At 34.0% G+C, this 20433-nt stretch overlaps 2 protein-coding genes across 2 annotated transcripts; both read right to left on the bottom strand.

Moving 5' to 3' along the window:
• Positions 442 to 6781, bottom strand: LOC18779707 (hexokinase-3). The gene is made up of 9 exons (XM_007211764.2): positions 6114 to 6781; positions 4143 to 4293; positions 3856 to 4038; positions 3344 to 3418; positions 1862 to 2017; positions 1620 to 1718; positions 1393 to 1520; positions 1069 to 1150; positions 442 to 976 (listed from the first exon to the last, which is right to left on the bottom strand). The coding sequence occupies exons 1-9, from the start codon at positions 6383 to 6385 to the stop codon at positions 596 to 598; spliced, it is 1527 nt and encodes a 508-aa protein (XP_007211826.1). The 5' UTR covers positions 6386 to 6781; the 3' UTR covers positions 442 to 595.
• On the bottom strand, positions 18170 to 20174 carry LOC18780755 (acetylajmalan esterase). Its single transcript, XM_007212895.2, has 5 exons — positions 19913 to 20174; positions 19500 to 19673; positions 19260 to 19408; positions 18672 to 18945; positions 18170 to 18432 (listed from the first exon to the last, which is right to left on the bottom strand). Exons 1-5 carry the CDS (start codon positions 20172 to 20174, stop codon positions 18170 to 18172), a joined length of 1122 nt encoding a protein of 373 aa, XP_007212957.2.

Genomic DNA, 20433 nt, shown 5'->3' with positions numbered 1-20433 from the left:
CGACCCATTGCCATCCCTATTCCCAATTTTAAAAATATTTTTGACTAAAATGAAATAAGTCTACTTATTGAGAAATTACACAATAGTACTTTACAACCACATGGCGTTGACAGGTGGTAGTATGGACGAATGATGTGACGACACCTAGACATAGCTACTAAAAGGAAATGTGGAACTAACACTCGTTTGATATTGTCGTTAAAGTCACCCATCAAACCTTCGTGGAAAAGTGAACGGTCAAAACTACACCTCCTCACCACCCAAAACTCGGCAATATTTTTTCTCTTTGGTATCATAATTTCTTCAACATCAAAAAAATTGTCAAAAGTTCTTTTGTGTTGTTAATATCTACTGTATAATTTCTCCTATTTATGTTAGGACGAATGTAACAATTGACATGTTTAACATTCCTGTCATTTAAGGAAATTTTGACAAAAATAATGATACAATAATTTCCATTGCCAGCATTAATATATTGAAAAAATAATTACTAGAGAAAAATATGGACAAACCTTCCCTTTATACAAACAGATATCAACTATGGAAAATGAATTCTACATTTACAGGGGCTATATGTATATATGAATATATATATTTATAGCAACTGTACGCTATCCACAGGGTAGGATGAATGTGAAGCAGCCAGAAGAGCTGCGCCCATGGCTGATCCATCTTCAGTGACCTTGATTATGACATGTTGGGCAATATCTTCCCCTAATATTTCAGTCAATGCTTCATGTAAGTAGTCTCTAAACATTGTATAACCTGTATACAAACCCCCTTCCATTGCCACAACCGTCCTTCTCATTTTCTGATCGCTTCTACTTCTTCCACCTGCGATTCCACCACTTCCATCCCGACCAATCTTCTTCAAGATCCCCACAATACCAGCAGCTGCCAATCGAGCAGCCCTACGGGTCACAACATCACACACCTTGACTATGAGCTTTCGGACCTTCAGAGGGACATCCAGAATCTGAAATGGCCACGTCAGTAAAAATCATATTATTAGAAAATTGAAAGCCTGAGAGACAAGGAATCAATACAAAAGATGTATGCCTTGTCTACCTCCAGGTTATCTCTTAAGATACGTCGTACTTCTTCCAAGTCAGGAGAGTCATCTTCATGCATTGCAGCAATCAATGGTGTCCTGGAAATTACACAGTAAAAACAGTTTTTAAGGTATGGGACGTACTTGTTCGCCAAAGCAACATTGACAATCAGCAATAAATAATAATTGATAAGTAATCTCAAGTTGAACATCTCAACGTTAACTATTTTTCATAATGCCATTTTGCACTCAGCCAATCAAAAACCATCACCATCAGCAGATGGCATGATGAGCATGCCCAGCAAGTGCATCAGAAAGTGAGAGAGACAGAGAGAGCATACCTCAAAATAAAAGGCATTGATAACTTGGAAGAAATAGGGTCAAAAATATCAGACTCCTGTGACATTCTGACAATCACTCTCCTGACAACATCACCTAGGTACATTCCTGATATCAATTTCTCAAAACCCTGTTGAAAAATGCTTTACATAATGAGATTAATAAAACTTCATATTTGATTAAGCATCTGCACAATCAAGCAACAACAGAGCAATAAAATGAATCTTACCTGATCATTCGGATTGGGGCTATCAGCATCTAATTCAATATCATACAGAGTCCTAGGTAAATGAGATGACCAAAAATTTCCCCATTCCATGTTGACAACCTAACAAAAAATATATAAATATATTATTCTTAAATTACGACTTCATGTCAAGAGATATTAAAAAAACATCATCTCGTCATGGTAAAAAATTAGAAATATAGATATATGTATGTATATCTGAAGGGAGACAAGATAATGGATACCATGCCTCCAGATGTTGTAAGAAGCCCTTGAGACTTAATTATAGCATCTGTCCTTTCCAAATAACAGGCATTAGTACCCGTTCCAATTATCACTGCAGCAACAGTGTCTGTGTCGTGATAATGTCCAAGTGCTAATGATCCCACAGAGTCATTGACCTGCATAAACAAACAGAGAAATCATGTTCCCAAATTTCACAACCCAAAAAAGCAAATGCAGAATCACACAAATGAGTGTACAGGGACACATGCGCACAAAAGTTGCGTTGCAGTTCTTGACAAATAAAAAGGATAATTCATTCACAGAATATCATCGTTATCTCTAATATAGCATTTCACAACTATGCTGAAATAGTAGTGATTGGGGTTAGTATTTAAAGGCTATTATTAAGTAGAATATTACCTACTTTTCCCAGCAACCAAAATAAAAATAAATGAAAGAGTTATGAGTAATATATGGATCTAGGAAAGCCATACATAGTAGAAAATGTGGTCCATAACCAATTAGAATTAAATTGATATATGTTGCTTATATAAGGTATCATGGCCATCTTACTGCCCACGACATTAATTTGTTTTGACTGCAATAAATCACAAACCTTGTTTTCCTTTATATTTAGAATAATGCTACTCTTACCACATTTGTATAACACATCCCTATACCATCTTATGTGGCAGCTGAGGTGTACATCCACATCAATTAAAATTATTTAATATTTTCTTTTCTTTTATGATTTATTCCAGTATTTGTTTTTCTAATTGTCTTAATTAAAATACACTTCATTGATTTAATTGATGTGGCATATAATATGGACATGCCACATCATGTGGTATAAAAATGTGGGATAAAAATGTGGTAAGTGTAGCATTACTCTTATATTTAATAAAATATTGTTTCATAAAAGGTATCAGGGCCTTGTTACTAGCCATTTCATTAATTTGGTATGAGCATGCAATATCTCACAAATAATTTCCCTTTCAGAAAAAAGGTACAAATTTTAACCTTAATCATCATAAAGATAAAATCCATATTTTAACCTTAATCAGTATCAAGATGAAACCCATACTATGCCAAGGCAAAAAAAGGAGGGGACTTTGGCATGTGAATTCTGTTCTATCCTCACCCACTTTCACACTTTCCAAAGCATCCATATTTTGGCAGTCATAACTAAAACAATTCAAGAGTCCATGCATCTTTTCAATTTACCAAAAGGTGTGTAGGTTCAACGATAATACTACTAAAAATCATATGTAATGCACAAAGGAAAAAAAAACTATAATTAAAAAAAATTAATGAAGTATCAATGATAAGCTTGCTTCCTATGTGATTGAGGATTTACAGTACATCTATGACATAGTAGACACAATAATATTAAGACTTTTCCCATTCCAAACATTCCATTTTTTAAACATAAAAAGATCCCAGTAGGGATATGCAAGAAGCAATTAGCAATGTTACGTAAAGATGAGAAACAGCTTTCTTACAAGTGCTGCAACCCTCATATTTAGGCCTTTCCTGGTCATTGCATTTTCTAAGCATCCTGCAATCTCTCTTCCAACCTGACAAAACATTGTAAACCACACTTTTATCAGGAGAGCAGAGGAAAGTGGCAAGCTTTTCACAAATAACTCACTAAGATAACAACTTATTAAGAAGATTCCAGAATCTTCAAATCTTCTTTACTGCTTTTCTTAGGTGATGAAATAATAAAACATCAAGATGATTATTTGGTCTGGGCCACGCAGAATCAGCTTTCTGAGGTCATACACAAAGTCAAACTCAACCTAAAAAACTGAACGTCAACAGGTCATATACTACACCATGGAAGACTTGCTATGCATGCTCGGGCATGCAAAGAAAAACTAGAGCTACCATTTTATTTAAGCATCAGCAAGGAAAAAAAAAATTCTAAGCAACTATGCTCTTGCCTTCACAAAGTTCCCTAAAATACGTGAGTTTTATTGAAGTACAATTTAATGGACACCGTACAACTAACCATGTCTTCAATGGAAAACCCTTTTGTCCATTTTAATAAAGTGCCTGATGACACAGACATTTGTTTCACGGGAAAAGAGAATGTGAATCCAAGCTCCCCTCTTCTGTCCAGTGAAAGCTCAGAAATATCTCCTTCTCTTTCAACGAACTCCTTTAACGATGAAGCAATAAAATCAAATAGATCCTGCAAGCAATTAAAACACATCAGTTTCCATGACAGCAGCACATTGGAAGCTTTGAAGTATGTGCTAAACAATTACAGAAATCTTAAGGTACAATTTTAGTCACCTCGCTTGAGCCAGTCATCAAATCTTGAGGAATCGCTTGTCGATATACATCATGTTCCAAAGTAGAGGACCTCGTGCCTTCTAGCTTAACCCGTAAGACCCTAAAATTAGTACCCCCAAGATCTAGCGCATAGTAAGTTCCTTTCTCACTCCTACCCCAAGAAATTAAAAGATAAAATAATTAGTCTCAACACTTGTTATCAAGAAAATATACTTATAAAGAACGAAACAAATATGTACATAAGAAATGAACAAGCTGTCCACCAATACAAGAACTTTAAACACTATCAACCAGCTACTACATCAAATTTAAGCTAAAGAAAATGACAACATCCTGCCTATGTGCTCCCAAAGAAGAATGGTACGTCTTTAAACTAAACAGAAATCAAAGCCTATAAAGAGGTCAGAACTCAAGCTTTCTCCAACAAAAGATCCATACCCACCCCACCATACTTTTCAAAAATTCTTCTATTTCTTTATCCACACCACCCAAAATACAGCCATCACACTACAATCACAAAACACTTTCAACTTATTCTGCCAACCAAAAATTTCCAGAACTACCCAACACAGATTAGCTTCCTTACAAAATTTAAGCCATAGCTTTAATGCAATAAGGCAGTGAAGAACAAGTGATCTAAACTTTCAGAATTCTCTTCCGTACTAACCAATGGGGAGAAAGACAGATAATCGACCCTCTTCTCTGAATCATATCACAAGCATTTCACCTAGCATGAGCAATAATTTATACCTTGGGGGATAGTTTGGCCTTTCAAATAAAAAAATCAATCCTTATTTATTACACAACTTATGAAAAGAAGGTATCTAACTGCATAATAATTTTACACTATACGACTGAATAAATAATGAAATTGCTGTCATGCTAAACCATGCGAATACAAAGTAGACAATTTTGCACTCTTATTGTACACTAACCATCACCATTACCAAACTCATCTATAGAATACTTTTTCAAATGATAGACCATTCAAAGGTAGTGGGGTCTCTGCTTATTTTAAAACAAGACATTGCATTAATCATTGCAAAACTGCACACATAATTGATCTAGACATAAAAGCGGGTAATAACACACTGAATGAGAAAAAATTGTAGAATAGGTTTTGTGCTAATGCATAAACAAACAAAAAAAAAATTGCATTAATACAGAAAGAAAAAGTTAAATTATTAAGAAAAAGGAGAACTAGAAATGAAAAAGAAAGTCCACGTGAAATCTTAACACCGCACTCCTAAAGAATTTACTGTACTCATATTCAACATGAGAACAGAAAGAAATGGAAGAAAGAACTGTATATTGCAAAATTTTCAAAGAAAAAAAATATTCCCAGCAAAGTAGTGATATGATTGATTCATCATTGTCGAATGTCAAAACAACAGGGAACACTATAAAATTAAATAACTTACAACAATTGAAGAGCTCGGATATCAGTATAATCGAGAACAAAGGCAGAAACAAGACCAACATCCAACAATTCCAAAACGGCACCTTTTCTAAGAAATTTAAACAAGGGCAGATCATAGAACTAAGGACAACACATATCAGATGGCAATACGAAATGCACATAAAAGAAGGGGAACGGAACTACAGTAACAAAAGATAAATTAAACAAGAATTATAACAGTGAGAGAAGCCCACAAAAGAAACAGAAAAAAACTGTAACAAAACAACAAATCATCAGAACACGTAGGCAAAGACAATCCCCAAATATCAAATCAAAATCAAAAACAATAAAATGAAGTTACTTTCTTGCCCAAAATCAAATATAAATGATAAGCCCATTAAACTCCAATGAGAAAACCCCATGAAAGAACCACCCAAATTTTCATCAAGGAACAACATTTTCGCCTAAAACCACCAAAAAAAACCCAAAACCCAGTTGAAGAAACAGATACAAGAAACTAAAAACGAAAAGGCCCATTAAAGAAAATCAAGTGAAGCATTAAAAGTTATTACCCATTGGGGAGTTTATCCACAAAAGTGAGCAACATTTTGAGCTTGGAGCCACCATCAGAGGCCAAACCTGCGTGCATCTCCACAGCCATAGCGTCCACGACCTGCCTCAACCTCCCCACTGTGGTTTCACAGCTCTGCTCGAGTTCCTTCAAAACCCCAACCACTCTTCTCCACTTCCGTCTGCTCCTTATTCTCCGACCGACCAGCACAGTCGCCACCGCACATGCCGCCACCGCCACCCCAACCGCCAATCCCACCGCCACCTTCCCCATATCTCAAACTATCTACGCCCCCTATCCCAATTCAAAATCGCACCGCCAAACGGCGTCGTCTCGTCGGTCTTCCAGTGAAACGACACCGTGTCACCATGAACGCGTCCGGGTTTTGTGTCTTGAGGCCTTTGGTTGGCTTTTGATTATGACTTTGTGAGTTCTCTATCACTCTCGCTGTCTCCAACGGTCCAAAGCAGGGGTTCAGAGGGTTCGAACAGTTTGAGTTTCTCGACGGAGAGTGGTCAGAGTTTGATCTCCGGTGTGTTTTCCGGCGACAGTGACCGGAAAAGTAGTGCGAATGACCCGCTCGAGAAAAGGCGCTATAGAGAGAGAGAGAGAGAGAGAGAGAGAGAGAGAGAGAGAGAGAGGCGCGTTGCGAAGGCAGTATTGTTGGAATGCGAAATGGTGGATACTTAAATAGTTGTCAAAATGACATAATTGCCCTCGTGGATCATATGAAATGTCGGATTTGTCACAATATCCTGCGGCGATTTTTTACCGTTTGGGGGAAAAAGATCTTGTGGGGTGTTTTGAGTGGGAAATCGAAGATTTCAGAAGATTTTTCACTCGTGTGTGAAATCTTTTCGGGTAGGGTGGGGTGATTTTGTTGGGTAAAAATTCATCATGATTCAGAAAAGATAGAGATGGATAGATTTTTTTTTTTTTTTTTTTTTTTTTTGGCTGATAGATTATGAGCCTTCCAATTAGGGAGAGGACTAAGAGGCCTCTGAATTGATAAGTATGATGCAACTATGTATTGCTATAAGTGGAAATTTTGTGGGCATTATCATCTCATGTGATGTGATGACTAAATTTAAGCATAGGCATGTCAAAGTCTTTGGGTATGCTCAAATGTTTATTTCTACTTGTAAAAGTTGTCAAAACATATATCTAAGAGTATAAGGTATTCATTTACATGTATGGTAGACCACACGCGTGCGTAAACAATTATCACTAATATATATATTGCTGTGAGTATCATTACTAGTATTTTGTTATATGTTTCCATACGTTGTTTATGAATATTAGTATTTATAGCTTATTTGGTGGTTTTATTATTATTATTTATTTTTTTTGCAATATTGAGGAAGGGGAATTCGAACACAGGACTTCGGGTGCAAGAGTAAATACTTCTAACCACTTGAGCTATAAGCTTATTACAGGGTTAGTGTATGTTTTGACAACATGACAAGTGATGATATCCTTTTTGAAAAAAGTTTGGCTTCTTAAAACTGAGAAGGAACTCTTCCTCAAATTCAATGGAGTTTTGACACTTGTTAAATTCCATTAATCCTGTTTTTATTTTGAATAACTTTAACCTTTTTTTTCTTTTAGAATTTAACAAGTGTTAAAATCTCATATGTTGTGAGGAGGAGCTCCTCAATTTTAAGGAGCCGAACAAATTAGTCTTGAAATTATTAAAGGAGTACTTTTGATGTTGCTATAATGGATGGATATCGATCGAATTGTTCTTATATGAGAAAAAATATAGTAATTAGTAAGAAATAAATGTAATACATGTGAATTACTTAGATATAATTCAAACGCATTAGGTTCAAATAAACACATGATCAAAGATTCCCTAAAAAAATATCATCAAAAAGACAAAAGGAAATAATTGACTTGAGATTATAGGATTATAAATCCAAAAAATTATGCCATAAAATCACAACCTCAACGTGCCAAACTAATTAATTCATGACGAAGGGGCATTTTTGGTAAACTAGAACGAAACCGCCCAAAATGCCACCCCATCACCAGGGCCAACAGACTACATGAGGTGCTAGGACCCAGCTGCCATATCGACAAAGAAAAAGGGCAAAATCGAAATAAAAAAAAGCGTAAGGAAGGGTTTTGGCCTCTCTCTCCAATTAAATATTTATGTTTTTTTCCTATTGAAAAAGAAGTCTGGTTTTGTGTGGGTTCGCTATATTCGGAGACAGCTGCGTTCTGAAAAGAGGAAACGGCGACGGTAGTTGCGTATACGCCGCCGTACATTTGCCAGCTGGCTCCCGCTAAGACCCAGCTAGCCGCACTGTAAAGCTACCACCTCACAGCAAGTACTTCCTCACCATTTTCCTCATTTCTTATATTATTTGTATTTTTGTTCCTCTGCCCAAAACTTCCCTTTTTTAAATATTTTTTTATTATTATTAGCTCATAAATTATATTAAATTTTAATTTAATTTAATTCAATTTAAAAATTTAAAAAATTTAATTACAGCTTCATGAACAACTATGAGAGGCCCATGTATTTTCATGGTCACAGACTTGCTCCCAAACTCAATCACAACTATTACCTGATTTTGGATCTTTTAGGAGTTTTGGATTACAAAAATTAAATACATGGTTTTGTTCTCTACAGGCTGAAATTCTTGTGGTTATCCTTTCCAGTTTTTTTATTTATCATGCAATAAATACAAGAACCCCAATTTCTTAATCATGAATCCTACATTAATTCTTTTATTTATCAAATAACAACTTCATTAGATAACTTTCAACAATACAACTAAGACATCAACCAGACATCCAAATCACCGAGCCTATAAGAGCAACAAAACTAATTACACGCTAAAAAGCCAAACCAAAGGAGACACATCAACAACTATTAGCCCCACATCACTACAATTAAGTATAATCTCAAATAAAGTCCATAACCCTAAAATAAGCAAAACCCTAAAATAACACATGAGCCTAAATGAACCTTACCGTCACCACCTAGTCAACCTCGCCACTGCATCTAGCATTTAAGCAAATGCAAAACCTCTTATGATATCAGGACAGCAAGGTTTCTAGCGATACAATTGTGCATAACAGCGAACAACTATGTCAACCAAACAAACATGGCAAAAACCAATCAAGTAGATTGCAACACACTCTCCTTCAAATGCGTGGTAGAATTAAATCTAGAGAATGTGAGAAATTATAGAGAGATGGTTTTGGGAGAATGATTTGACTGAGGAATTAGTCCCAAAAGAGGTGATGGGGAACTTCAAACTGAGTATCACTTAAAAGAAATGGCCATTAGGAGCTTCTTATTCAACAAGTCCCAATGAACTTATTTATTAACCAAAAGAATAGAGGATAAGGAAGGAAGGGCAATGGCGCTTCTTCTTGCTCCCTCCTCATTGAGTTTTTTCTTTGAGACTGAGAGAACTGTTAGGGTTTTTTTGAAAAACTAATTATGATATTGAAGAATGGTTTGTCAAATCCTACAATATTTGAAAATCATTACTCCATCAAATGATCATGAAAATTGAAATTGAAATTAGTTTCTGAAAGCCTATACAATGCTGTTTCAAACCCCAAGGTTATTTTGATAAAAATAATTTAAAAAGAAGGGTTTCTTGAAAACCTTTCCCCAGAGCTTGAATATTATTGAGGCCATAATTTGGTAACCCAAAAAAAAGTGGAAATCTGACAAGTGAAAAGACTTTCAAGTGATAAGGTGACACAAAATAATGCCCACGTGACTCTTTTTAAACAAAAATTCTAATAATCTTGACGATATGTTGCATTTTGACACAAATTTTAGTTTATATGGTAAAATGTTGCAAAAGAAAAAGGTAGTTTTTTTTGTTGTTGTTGAGAAATTATGAGAATGCATTCTTAATTCAATTAATAAAGGGCCAATACAAATTAATGATAAATGGCTATTACAATAACTAAGCGATTTAATATCAAAATTAAGATAATTTGGGGCTCTTCCACTAATAATCACGCATGATTAAAGAAACTCTGATATATACATTCCAACTAAGAGTGCAAACTCAGAACAACCAAAAAAAAGATAAAGCTTGAAAAAATCAAGTCATAACAATACAAATAAAACTCTCATAAAGGGGATGCGGAAAGCTCTCACAAAGGAGATGTAGAAAGCTCTCATAAAGGATATGTGAAAAACTCTCACAAAAGGAGATGTGAAAACTACACATGAAACCCAAAGAATCTATGCGACTTTTTCCAAACATGAAGAAACCTGAAAAAGAATGGTTGTAGAGATCTGACACTGAAACGCATGTGAAAATTCGATGCTGAGACGCATCAGCCTGTGATGAGTGGAGGAAAATCATTACAAAACGAAAACATATAGGGGAAACCTTTTGTTTTTGAAAATGGGGGGAAAGACGAGAAAAAAGGAAAGGAGAATTCTTCCTCCCCCCTCAAAGTGAAACATTTGTAGATGGTTTTTTGGGAGAGATGAGGCCAGTGCTTTCAAAAAAAAGGTAGTCTAGGGTCAGATGGAGTAAATAATCGATACCACAATTGTGTAAATTTAATTAGTACATAGCCCAAGAGTACTTTTCTTTTCAATATTGGAATAAGTTTTGATTTCGAATTTTTCTTCTTTAATACTTTTTTAAAAAAGATGTAAATTTCCAATATTATGTTGTTTTTGTTGTTGTTAAAAGACTTAAATATTTCATTAGAAATCACAAGAAAAGGTTCTTTTTCAACAACAAAACAAACAAAAACAAAAAATGAAGAAGAGTGCCCAAGTTTAAAATTACGCTATTGTAATTGTTCCCGTTTCTCATGTTTGGGTATTAGATGGATATTATTGAATGATTCATTGTTATCTATTGTACACTCTTATGATTTATGGCGCTATTCTTTCTTTTTTTTTTTCTTTTTTAATATGACTTTTCATATTGAGAGGGACGTAATATACTAAATTCACATATATTACACGATGCTATGACTCGAATCCAAAACATTTCCTAGAAGAGCAATTTCTCCAAACCATCACTAGTGAATCCTTTGCTAAGTTGCTATTCTTTTGTTTTTTTTTTTTGGACAAAAAAATTCTTTTCCACACACCCCAAAAAAAAAAAAACGATAACATTAAATTGAAGCCACATTTATTGACGCCAATCACTGCTCGTGACCGACGCTATTGCGGCTCGATTTTATCGAACGTCACGAGATTTTGCTTGTGTCGCGTTATTTGCTGAGATCTTCTAGTCGATCTTACGGTACAGATTGTTGGGTCAAAGTAATAAACTATCAGGACCGTACATTCATTTTCTGTTTATGGGCCAACGGTACTGGTTGACTATTCAATAAAAGAAAACGAGTGCCCTTTACACTTTTAAGGCACGTGCTCAATATCTTTTTTTCTCGGTCAATAATTAAAAAGATTTTATAAAGTGTTGGGGTCGGTGCCTACTAAATATCCACTAAATAGTAAAACCAAATTACTAATGCTAATTGTGTGTCAACTTTTTGACCTGATGTATATTTTGACCAAATAAAAAACCATAATTTTTTTTTTTTGAGAACAAGCACTAAACGCATACTATTATAATGTCATCAGATTCAAATCTGAGATAATTAATTTGCAAAACAATTCCATTTTTCACTCGATTAGACTCTGTGGGCAGAAAAAAAAAAAAACACTTAATCCTTTGCTTGCAACTCTCAATTGAAAAAGTTGCACTTTTTTGTCTTTACAACTCTCAGGTTGGACTTCAGTCAACAAGATTAAAAAGTTGCAATCAAACCCTCTAGATTGGTATGTTATTGTTCTCACATATCCTCAAATATATTTGATAGAGCTACAAATTTGACAAAAATAAAATTTTCTTTAATCTTTTTTTCTCCTTAAACGAAAGAGAGCTTTATTATTTATTTGATCAACCAAATAAAATTGCCGAAAAGAAAAGAAATATAAAATTTCAATGCTTAATTACAAGTCTCACAAAACGACATAATAATATGAAAAGTAAAACACAACCACCATGGAGTAAAGTTTTTGACTAAATGAATCAATCATGAATTTCAAGTTTGATTTCCCTTTCCTAGTATCGATTATATCGGAAAAATAAAAATCAGCCATAAAAGTATAGTTAAGCACGCAATAAGAATATTCAACAATCCCTTGTTTAATTTAAAATTATTTAATCGTTGTTGACATGACGCCTAATCAGATATATATTTGTCGTCCCCATTGCAGATTTTTTTTAATTATAAAAGTTTGACCAAATTTGACCAATGAAAACCCTCATATCACACGGCAACTCAAACCAAGTTGAAAGTTTGAATGATCCAAAAAAGCCAACCAGTCATGTTAGCCAACGACGACGTGTCTCTTATTTGTCACTACTTTTATAGCGTGCTTTTCTTTTTGAGATATAAATCACTTTGTGAGGATATAATTAATTTGATATAATCTTTTTTTTATTTGGTGATAGTTATAAAATAAATAAATTAATTAATTAATTAAAATCGATGGAGTTGAAAGGAAAGCCAGAAAAGCCACTCCATCTTTTGTCTGTGTTGTGTGTAGTGGGCTTATCATGAAATTCTATACAGTGCATGAAGACTATAGAACTGAAATAATGGTCACATGTGACCATGTCTGACCCAAAAAATAATAATTTAATTTTAAAAGAGAAAAATAATATTTATGTGATATTCGGATGAGAGATTTTTTATTAAAAAAAAGGGAAAAGTATACAGTCGTATGACCATTCATAGTGTTTTTATTTGTTTGAGTTTTTTAGGGTGAGGATATGTGAGAAAGGGGAGGGATGATAATGGATGCAATAAAATACTTTAGGTCTCGTTTGGTGGCACGGATAGGACATGATTGGATTTAATTTTGTATTTTGTATTGGACTGGTTAAGACTGGATCAGACTTTGTGTCTGTTGTTTGATGTTATACCTACTTTGGACTGGACTGGATAAAATAATTTTGGAAATTTTGGAAAACAGAATAGCAAAACAGAAGGGGAAAAAAAGTTCAGTTGAAACAAAAGAAAACATTGATTGTATGAAGCTATGAAACTTGAAAGATTCACCACAAGAAAATCTGAACATGTTCCAAAAAAGAAATCAACCCTAGATCGTGAATACCCATGGCACACAGCCGCACAAACAGAACATATATACTCAGAAAAAAAAAACACAAAACTGATCCAACAAAAAAAAAATTAAAAATAAAAAAAATGAAAAACTTATGGTGGACATGTATAAACTCATGAACTTTACTACTATTGGACACCCAATTGAAGGGACTTCTATGTTTCTTTTTCTTTTTTATTGGGGTGGTGGGGGTGATGAAGGTACACCTTAGGTTAAAGTGATGAGCAAAAATACTCCCTTGATCCATCACTATATATGTACCTACAAAAACCTTTTTTTTGTCTCTCTCTCTCTACTCATTTTTTTTTTTTTCAGTAAAAGATTATTTAACAAACTTTTGTTTGGGTTTCAATGAGAAGTTTCTTTCAATCGAAAAAGAAAATGGTGTTCTCATTATTGGTTAATTATTTTCAAAAGCCTTAATGCTATAAATCCACGTCTTTCAATTTTTATAGTTTCTCAAGAGTATTTTTCGTTTTTCCCTTTTCAACCTAATCATAAAAGAGAGCATTTTTGCTCACCACTTTAACTTAAAGTGTATTCTCCTCACCTTTCTCAATACTTGACACATGTCCATGAGCATAACTATGGTTCCATAAATACAAAGCAAAAAGTTCTATGATTAGGCATATGGATACGTGTCAAGTGTTGAGAATGATGGCGAGGGTACACTTTGGGTTAAAGTGGTGAGAAAAAATATGTCCAATCATAAAATATCTTTAGGTGCCTATATTAGAAGAGGAATGCTAGCAATCTTCTCTCTAACCTTCTCTTTTAGACTTTCTTCTTTTTAGCTTGACACGTGTCATTCTCCTTACACTTAAAACAGTGTCATTAATATATTATACAAGCTAACTTTTTGTTTTCCAAGTTTACCTTTATTAAATGTATTCAATTTATCCAAAAAAAAATTCATAACTTTCTTACCATCTTATTATTTTTTTTTTAGCGACAAATTTTTTTATTTAAGAAAATGTCTGCTTTAAAAAAAAAAGAAAAAAAAAGAGGAAACGTCCCTTTTTTTAAACATCAAGTTTAGACTTTTTTTATTTAAAAAAAAGGACATTTCCTCCTTTTAAAAAAAAGCAAACATTTTCTTTTAAAAAAATAATTGATGTTAAAAATAATTTAATAAGATGGTAAGAAAGTTGTGAATTTTTTTGGGATAAATTGAATACATTTAATAAGGGTAAACTTGGAAAGCAAAAGTTAGTTTGTATAATATATTTAATGACATTGTTTTAAATGTAAAGAGAATGACACATGTCAAGTAAAAAAATGAAGAAAGTTAGAAAGAAGGTTGCTAGCATTCGTCATATTAGAAACTATATGCATTTTTTGGGCATGTACATCTTATCTTTAAAACCATAAGGTTCTTATGCTCGTGAAGAGTGAGGCAACTTGCCATGTTTATAGGGTAAACTGTTGAATATCTCCTTGAACGATCATGATAGTTGATTTATAAACCCTAGATTATATTTTCAGCTAAATTATCCCTAAACCTCAATTTAAATCATCAATTTAGCACATGTCATTAGTTTCCAGACAATTTCATCCAAATTACCATTATAAAAGTCTCTAAATAGATGAAATATTAATTTTTTTTTATATAAAAAAAAAAGAAAAAAAAAAAGATGCTTAAATAACTCCAGGGTCATGATTTAGAGCTTGTCATAATCATGATGGCAACAACATGAAAATGAGGTATAATAATGCACTAACGAAAGCTTTGAAGTGCGATTTTCTCGGATATTTAGAAAGATTTGGGTAGCTTGTCTGAGATCAGTTGGAGCATCTCTGCTGACTTGCCAATGCCAATCAGAGAGTATAATATGGTAAGCAGTGACATAAACTGATGACGAACCAATGTGACATCTCTTGATTTGACACATTTATCTTTCTTTCTCCAATTGTTTTTCCCTTTTTCGCTAGCAACAAATCGCACTCACATTCTTTTTACCAATGCGTGTTAAAACTTGCAACTTGCTGCATTTCTATGATAGTGATGCTATTTGGTCAACAAAGGTGTTTTGCCGAAAACAAACTCTCTTTTTTTTTTTTTTTTTTTTTTTCGGTTGGTAAATTTGCCAAAGGAGCATTACCACATGCATAAAGTCATCACCATTAGATTAAAGACGACAAGGATCATGAAGTAATTCTGAATTTTTTTTGGTCGGAAACTTGTTTTTCTGCATAATAGTAACCCAACATTTAATGGCGTGTGGAATTTTAGTGCATGGTCGGCTTATGCAACATTTAATAGTGAAAAAATGCATATCAAATTATCAATTAGACAAATAAATCATAATTGATCATATCTTGAATCGTACACTGCGCTCGCCTTTTTCTTTTCAAATTTGTTACTAATTATAATTATACGAATAAAGAGAAAGCCAAATCAAAATAATAATAATAATAATAAAACATATTATAAATAAACAAAAAAAAAACATAAGAAATACTAGCAGTTGTTGAAGAAGAAAACAAAAAGCTAAACCTTGACTCGCTCTCTTATGCCTGGAGTGTTTTTTCTTTTGCTTGGTCCAAAACGAAGTTATTTCGGCCATAACTTAAGGAAAAAAGAAAAAAAAAAACATAAGTGCGCAACTACGCATGAAACTAAAGAACACAACCTCTTTGCGGTACCAACAAAGGGCCAAATACCGGCAACTCCAAGACTTTTAGGCCTTTGTGGCTCCGCCACTACCTAATACCTAAAAATCCTATAGGAAAAAAGTGTCATTTAACTTGAAATGCAAACATAAAATATTCCTTTTCAATGGTAATTTATATTTGTATATATATATATATAGGGCCAATTCTAATAGTTCGTCTTAATATTGAACGGATTATCATGGAATTTCAACAACTTTATATGGACCCCATTTAATTAGTTCTTTTGCAATCTAGAGACTTACCACAGAAAATAAAAAGTTGCAAACTTTTTTGCTTCTTTTTTTGAATATAGGTGATAGTTTAAATTACTTTAAATTAATTTAATCTACAAAGAAGAGAATTCAAACTTGAATACAAGAAAGGCGGATTGATTGATTTAGCCAACTGACCTAATCTACGACTGCAACATCTTTCTTTTAATTCAAATGAAAAGGGAAAAAAAGGATAAGGAATTCGAGGTAAGAAGTACTAAAAAGTAGATGAACAACCAACCGACAAAAAGTACAAATTTATAATACTTATGGAGATATTAATGTCCCAAGAAGCCATTTAAAATTCCAGTTGTTTCCATCATTTTGGCTTTCATCACTTCACTTGGTCAAGCTTCTTCCTCTCCTTCCTTCCATTCATAAATCCATATAAAACGCGCACAGTGCGGTAGGAGGAGGAGCTGTATTTTGGCATGCAATGCGACGTTGCTTTCAGCTCCATCTCTATGAGTGGTGCCAGAAAGATGAAATATATTTATGGGGCCCATCCAAAAGACTCAAACAAGTTGAGAGGTGAATCCACCTGATTCTATTCCACTCGTGACTTTGATAGATTTGTTGTGACCTCTGCATTTGCGTTTTCCACCAACCCAAAACCCAAACGCTTTCTCATTTTACATTAATAGCTAGCCATTAGGGTTTTTTTGCCATTAGGGTATTCAAATTTTGCTTTGCTTTCCCTCTCTCGTTTTTCTTCTCCTCTCCTTTTGAACACAAAATTAGGTAGCCTACTTTTTTGACACTTCTCATTTTATCTCCATTTTGTCGTTGGATGAACATTCTACCCTTTTGTACATCCACTAACTTTTTAAGCCAATCACACAACGTTATGCATTTTAATTTTATCATATATCTATATCTAAATGGTTTGAGATACCTCCACAGTGACATTCCCATTGCATGGCAAAATCAAGTTCAAAAGATCAAGTTTGTATTCTCATTGACTGTGCCTTAATAATCACGACGTAGCTAGGCTGCAATAAAAAGTTTGTATTCTCATTGATTGTGCTATTTTTTTTTTTTTTTTTTTTTCCTTTGGGTTGGGTTTGCGTGTGTCACCATTGGTCTAGAATGACAGGAGTAGAAAATGCATGCATGTGAAAGATCTTGTGCGCGTCTTAGAATCTGAAATCTCACGAAGAAACCTCGCCTTAGCATATGAGTTTTTTTGTTTTGTTTTTGGTTTCGGGTTACAAGCATGTCTTCTTTTCAATGCCTTTAAAAACATGGCTTTTAATTACCAACAAAAAATCAACTAAAGCAAGAGAGCATGTGAGTATAAAATGAAATATGATTTATTCAAACCCAAATTTAAATAGAATGAGCATATTTACTAGATTAACTGGCCTAATCTACACATGGGAATGAGCGTAATTTGAAATTGCATAAATTAAAAGATTTGCATCAAAACAAAATCCAAACTAGACTATCAAGAAGGAGAGCTAATACATCAGAAATTTGAAATTAGCATAATTAAGAACTAAGAACTACAATTAGCGTAGATCTAAAACTTTGCAAAGAGAAAAACTAGAAGTTGAGAACTGTGGCTCAGAAGAGAACTTAGGTGAAAAAAGAGGCCTAGCCAAACTAGCTGCCGACGCTCATAAGTTGGCTATGTTTGCACTTGGGCTGCTAGGTTGTAATTTTTTTTTTTTAAAAAAAAAAAAGATACAAACGATATTCTACTTTAATCTAATTTAGACTACGGGAAGGAATTGGAATTCGGGTGCAGAGTCGGGAGCGCATCCGCTCTAGTCAAATTGACTAATCCCATGTCTGCAGTCGCCTATGTAATTTGGTTAAAAAAAATTCAGAAGATCCTTTGCCTCATTAATCATCGGAATCTAGGCATTCTTCCTTCTCTTGGAGACTTTATAAAACATTTAAAGCATTGGCCTCTTCGAAAATAATTGGCATGCATGATCTCAGTTGGGTTTTGATAATTGTCTTGATCCAACAGATTTTTTATATCTATGATCTTTTATCCAACGGCCTGAAATCACTAAGATATGATCTTTTATGCTTAAAAAATAATTTGAAATCAAATGTAGTGCAATTAAGGTTGGAGAAGATGTCTCGGATGACCCATTGTGCCATATACTTGTTAGCCTTTTGTGTCATATGAACACCATCCCAACTAATTCTCCTATCCGGATTACCACAAACTGGTGCATTAGGAGCTCCACAGGCTCTGTCCTCACCACCACAACATGACTTGTCCGTAGCATCAAACCCTAATTTATTTATATAGAGATTTTACATTAATTACCCATATATACAAAATATAATGAGCTTTGCATTGCTGACCACTTCTTTAATATATGTGGGTCCTATATATATTAGTGAGGTCTACCATTATTAAAGAGATTGATCTACAAAGTGGTGAATAAATTTGATACGAATAATACGATTGAATCATTGATATATATAATCCTTCCGAATTTTAAGAATTTGCATAATGAAAGAGACTTACCTAGCTGATGTGCATTACGAAGTAACCATGTGAAAGCATCATAATAATCACTGTATATGAAGGAAACATTGGGGTACTCCTTTTTCAAGGCTTCAATGGCTTGTTTCAGAAGGTGATTGTGAGACTTTGAAATACTATTCAACCCCATTAGGCATTGAAACTCATCGTACGATGCTGTATCATTAGTGCGTAAACGCGAAAGGAGCATTGGCAAACACCCCATTGGGGATTGTCCTGGGACTACCACTGCCCTAGCACCATAACCAATGACCATCTGGAAGATAGAAGATCGTATAATTAGAACTCAAATAATCACAAAATGGAATATATGAGTATTGCTACATGGACTACATTTATATATGAAAAACAGTAAAGTTATAGACGATCTATCGCATTTCTAATCGAACAATTGTAATAGAGATGTGGTCTACAATGTGGTCTTCATAATTTATGAAAACTTTCCAATATAAAAACGAACATTTGGAGATCAAATAAATTTTTTAATCATTTCAGGATAAAATTTAAAAATAACAATTAGAAGAAGGGAAATTAAATGATGTGCAATAATTTGGTTGCAAGGAAACTTACTTTAACAGCATCCATGGTGGCTTGGACTATTTCCGGAACCATGTTATGCCTTATATCCTCAATACTTTTCACATTCAGGGAAGCAATGTAGTCATTTAGTCCAATTTCTCCCACTATGAACAAAGCCCTCTCAAGCTTCTTAAAACGATCTACAAACATGACCAAAAACAAGTGTATAGCTATAAAAATAATTGTGTGTATATGTATATTTAAAAATTAATATTTATATGGGAGACAAACCTGCATTGCTTCCATTGAAATATGTGGACAACCAAACTAGTTGTTCACTCAAGGAATGTACACGAACATTCGAAGGCAAAGCAGTAGCCCCAGCCGTGGCAAAATTCACTCCACTACGGGGAGTGGCTTCTTTCTTCATATAGGGTTCGAGAAAGGGAAGACTAGCTGCTTGAGCTGTGAAAAGTAAACAAGGTTTAATGGTTTAGGTAAAAGATAATCTGTCCAACTCTCTTCCTTCTTGTGAAGTTGGATCTCGGGGTTTCGAATTTCGCAGTTTATGATCCAACAACTTGCGAAATTCGAAACCGAACTTTGTACATGTCTTGAGATAAGTTATAAAAAAAGGCTCTCCGGTTACAATTCCACATAGCAAAATAAAGAAAAACAACTAAGCAAACAAACTTATAACTTACCAACGTAATCAATTATGAGCATTCCATTAGAGCATCTGCCTGTTGCTTTGAAGAAACTTCGCCCAAAAGGGGGCTTATTACAGGTCATAGAAGGGGCTAAACGAGCCAAATTTCCGGTGTCCGAAATCGAGTCACCCAGTTGATATATTGCCTTCAATCTGCATTGCATAAGCGAGTGTGCACTGCATGAATGTTGATGAAGAAAAAGAGACAAGGAGCTGATGATGAGCAGGACATAGATGTTTTCTTGGGTGGTAGCCATTGCAGAAGATCGATCGAAGCACTTTTTTATTTGAAACCACATGTACCAACTCAACTATATTTATAGGGAAAAACTAGTTTTCTATTTTTTGCTAGTTTGAATATATAGAATGTAGTTGTATTCTTCTGCAAGATGATCACTTGACTTTTAACCAACTTCTATACTTTGCATCAATTTGACAGTTAAAAACGAATTATCTACTAACTGTTGTCATAATAACTGCCAAACACTTGTGAATTTACAATTAGGTCACCAAAAT

The sequence above is a fragment of the Prunus persica genome, chromosome G4, assembly GCF_000346465.2.
Source record: "Prunus persica cultivar Lovell chromosome G4, Prunus_persica_NCBIv2, whole genome shotgun sequence".
In the NCBI taxonomy this organism is placed as follows: Eukaryota; Viridiplantae; Streptophyta; class Magnoliopsida; order Rosales; family Rosaceae; genus Prunus; species Prunus persica.
This window is presented reverse-complemented; position numbering and strand designations above follow the sequence as displayed.

Bases quoted from the DNA above. Each gene is read 5' to 3' on its own strand.
- LOC18779707 (XM_007211764.2), bottom strand. From the start codon at position 6,385: ATGGGGAAGGTGGCGGTGGGATTGGCGGTTGGGGTGGCGGTGGCGGCA. The intron at 4,294-6,113 runs GTAATAACTTTT...TTCTTGGGGTAG, and splicing joins GTGGATAAACTCCCCAATGG to GAGTGAGAAAGGAACTTACT. The intron at 1,719-1,861 runs GTATCCATTATC...ATTTTTTGTTAG, and splicing joins TTACAACATCTGGAGGCATG to GTTGTCAACATGGAATGGGG.
- LOC18780755 (XM_007212895.2), bottom strand. From the start codon at position 20,174: ATGGCTACCACCCAAGAAAACATCTATGTCCTGCTCATCATCAGCTCC. The intron at 19,674-19,912 runs GTAAGTTATAAG...TACTTTTCACAG, and splicing joins GCTCATAATTGATTACGTTG to CTCAAGCAGCTAGTCTTCCC. The intron at 19,409-19,499 runs GTTTGTCTCCCA...TCATGTTTGTAG, and splicing joins TTTCAATGGAAGCAATGCAG to ATCGTTTTAAGAAGCTTGAG.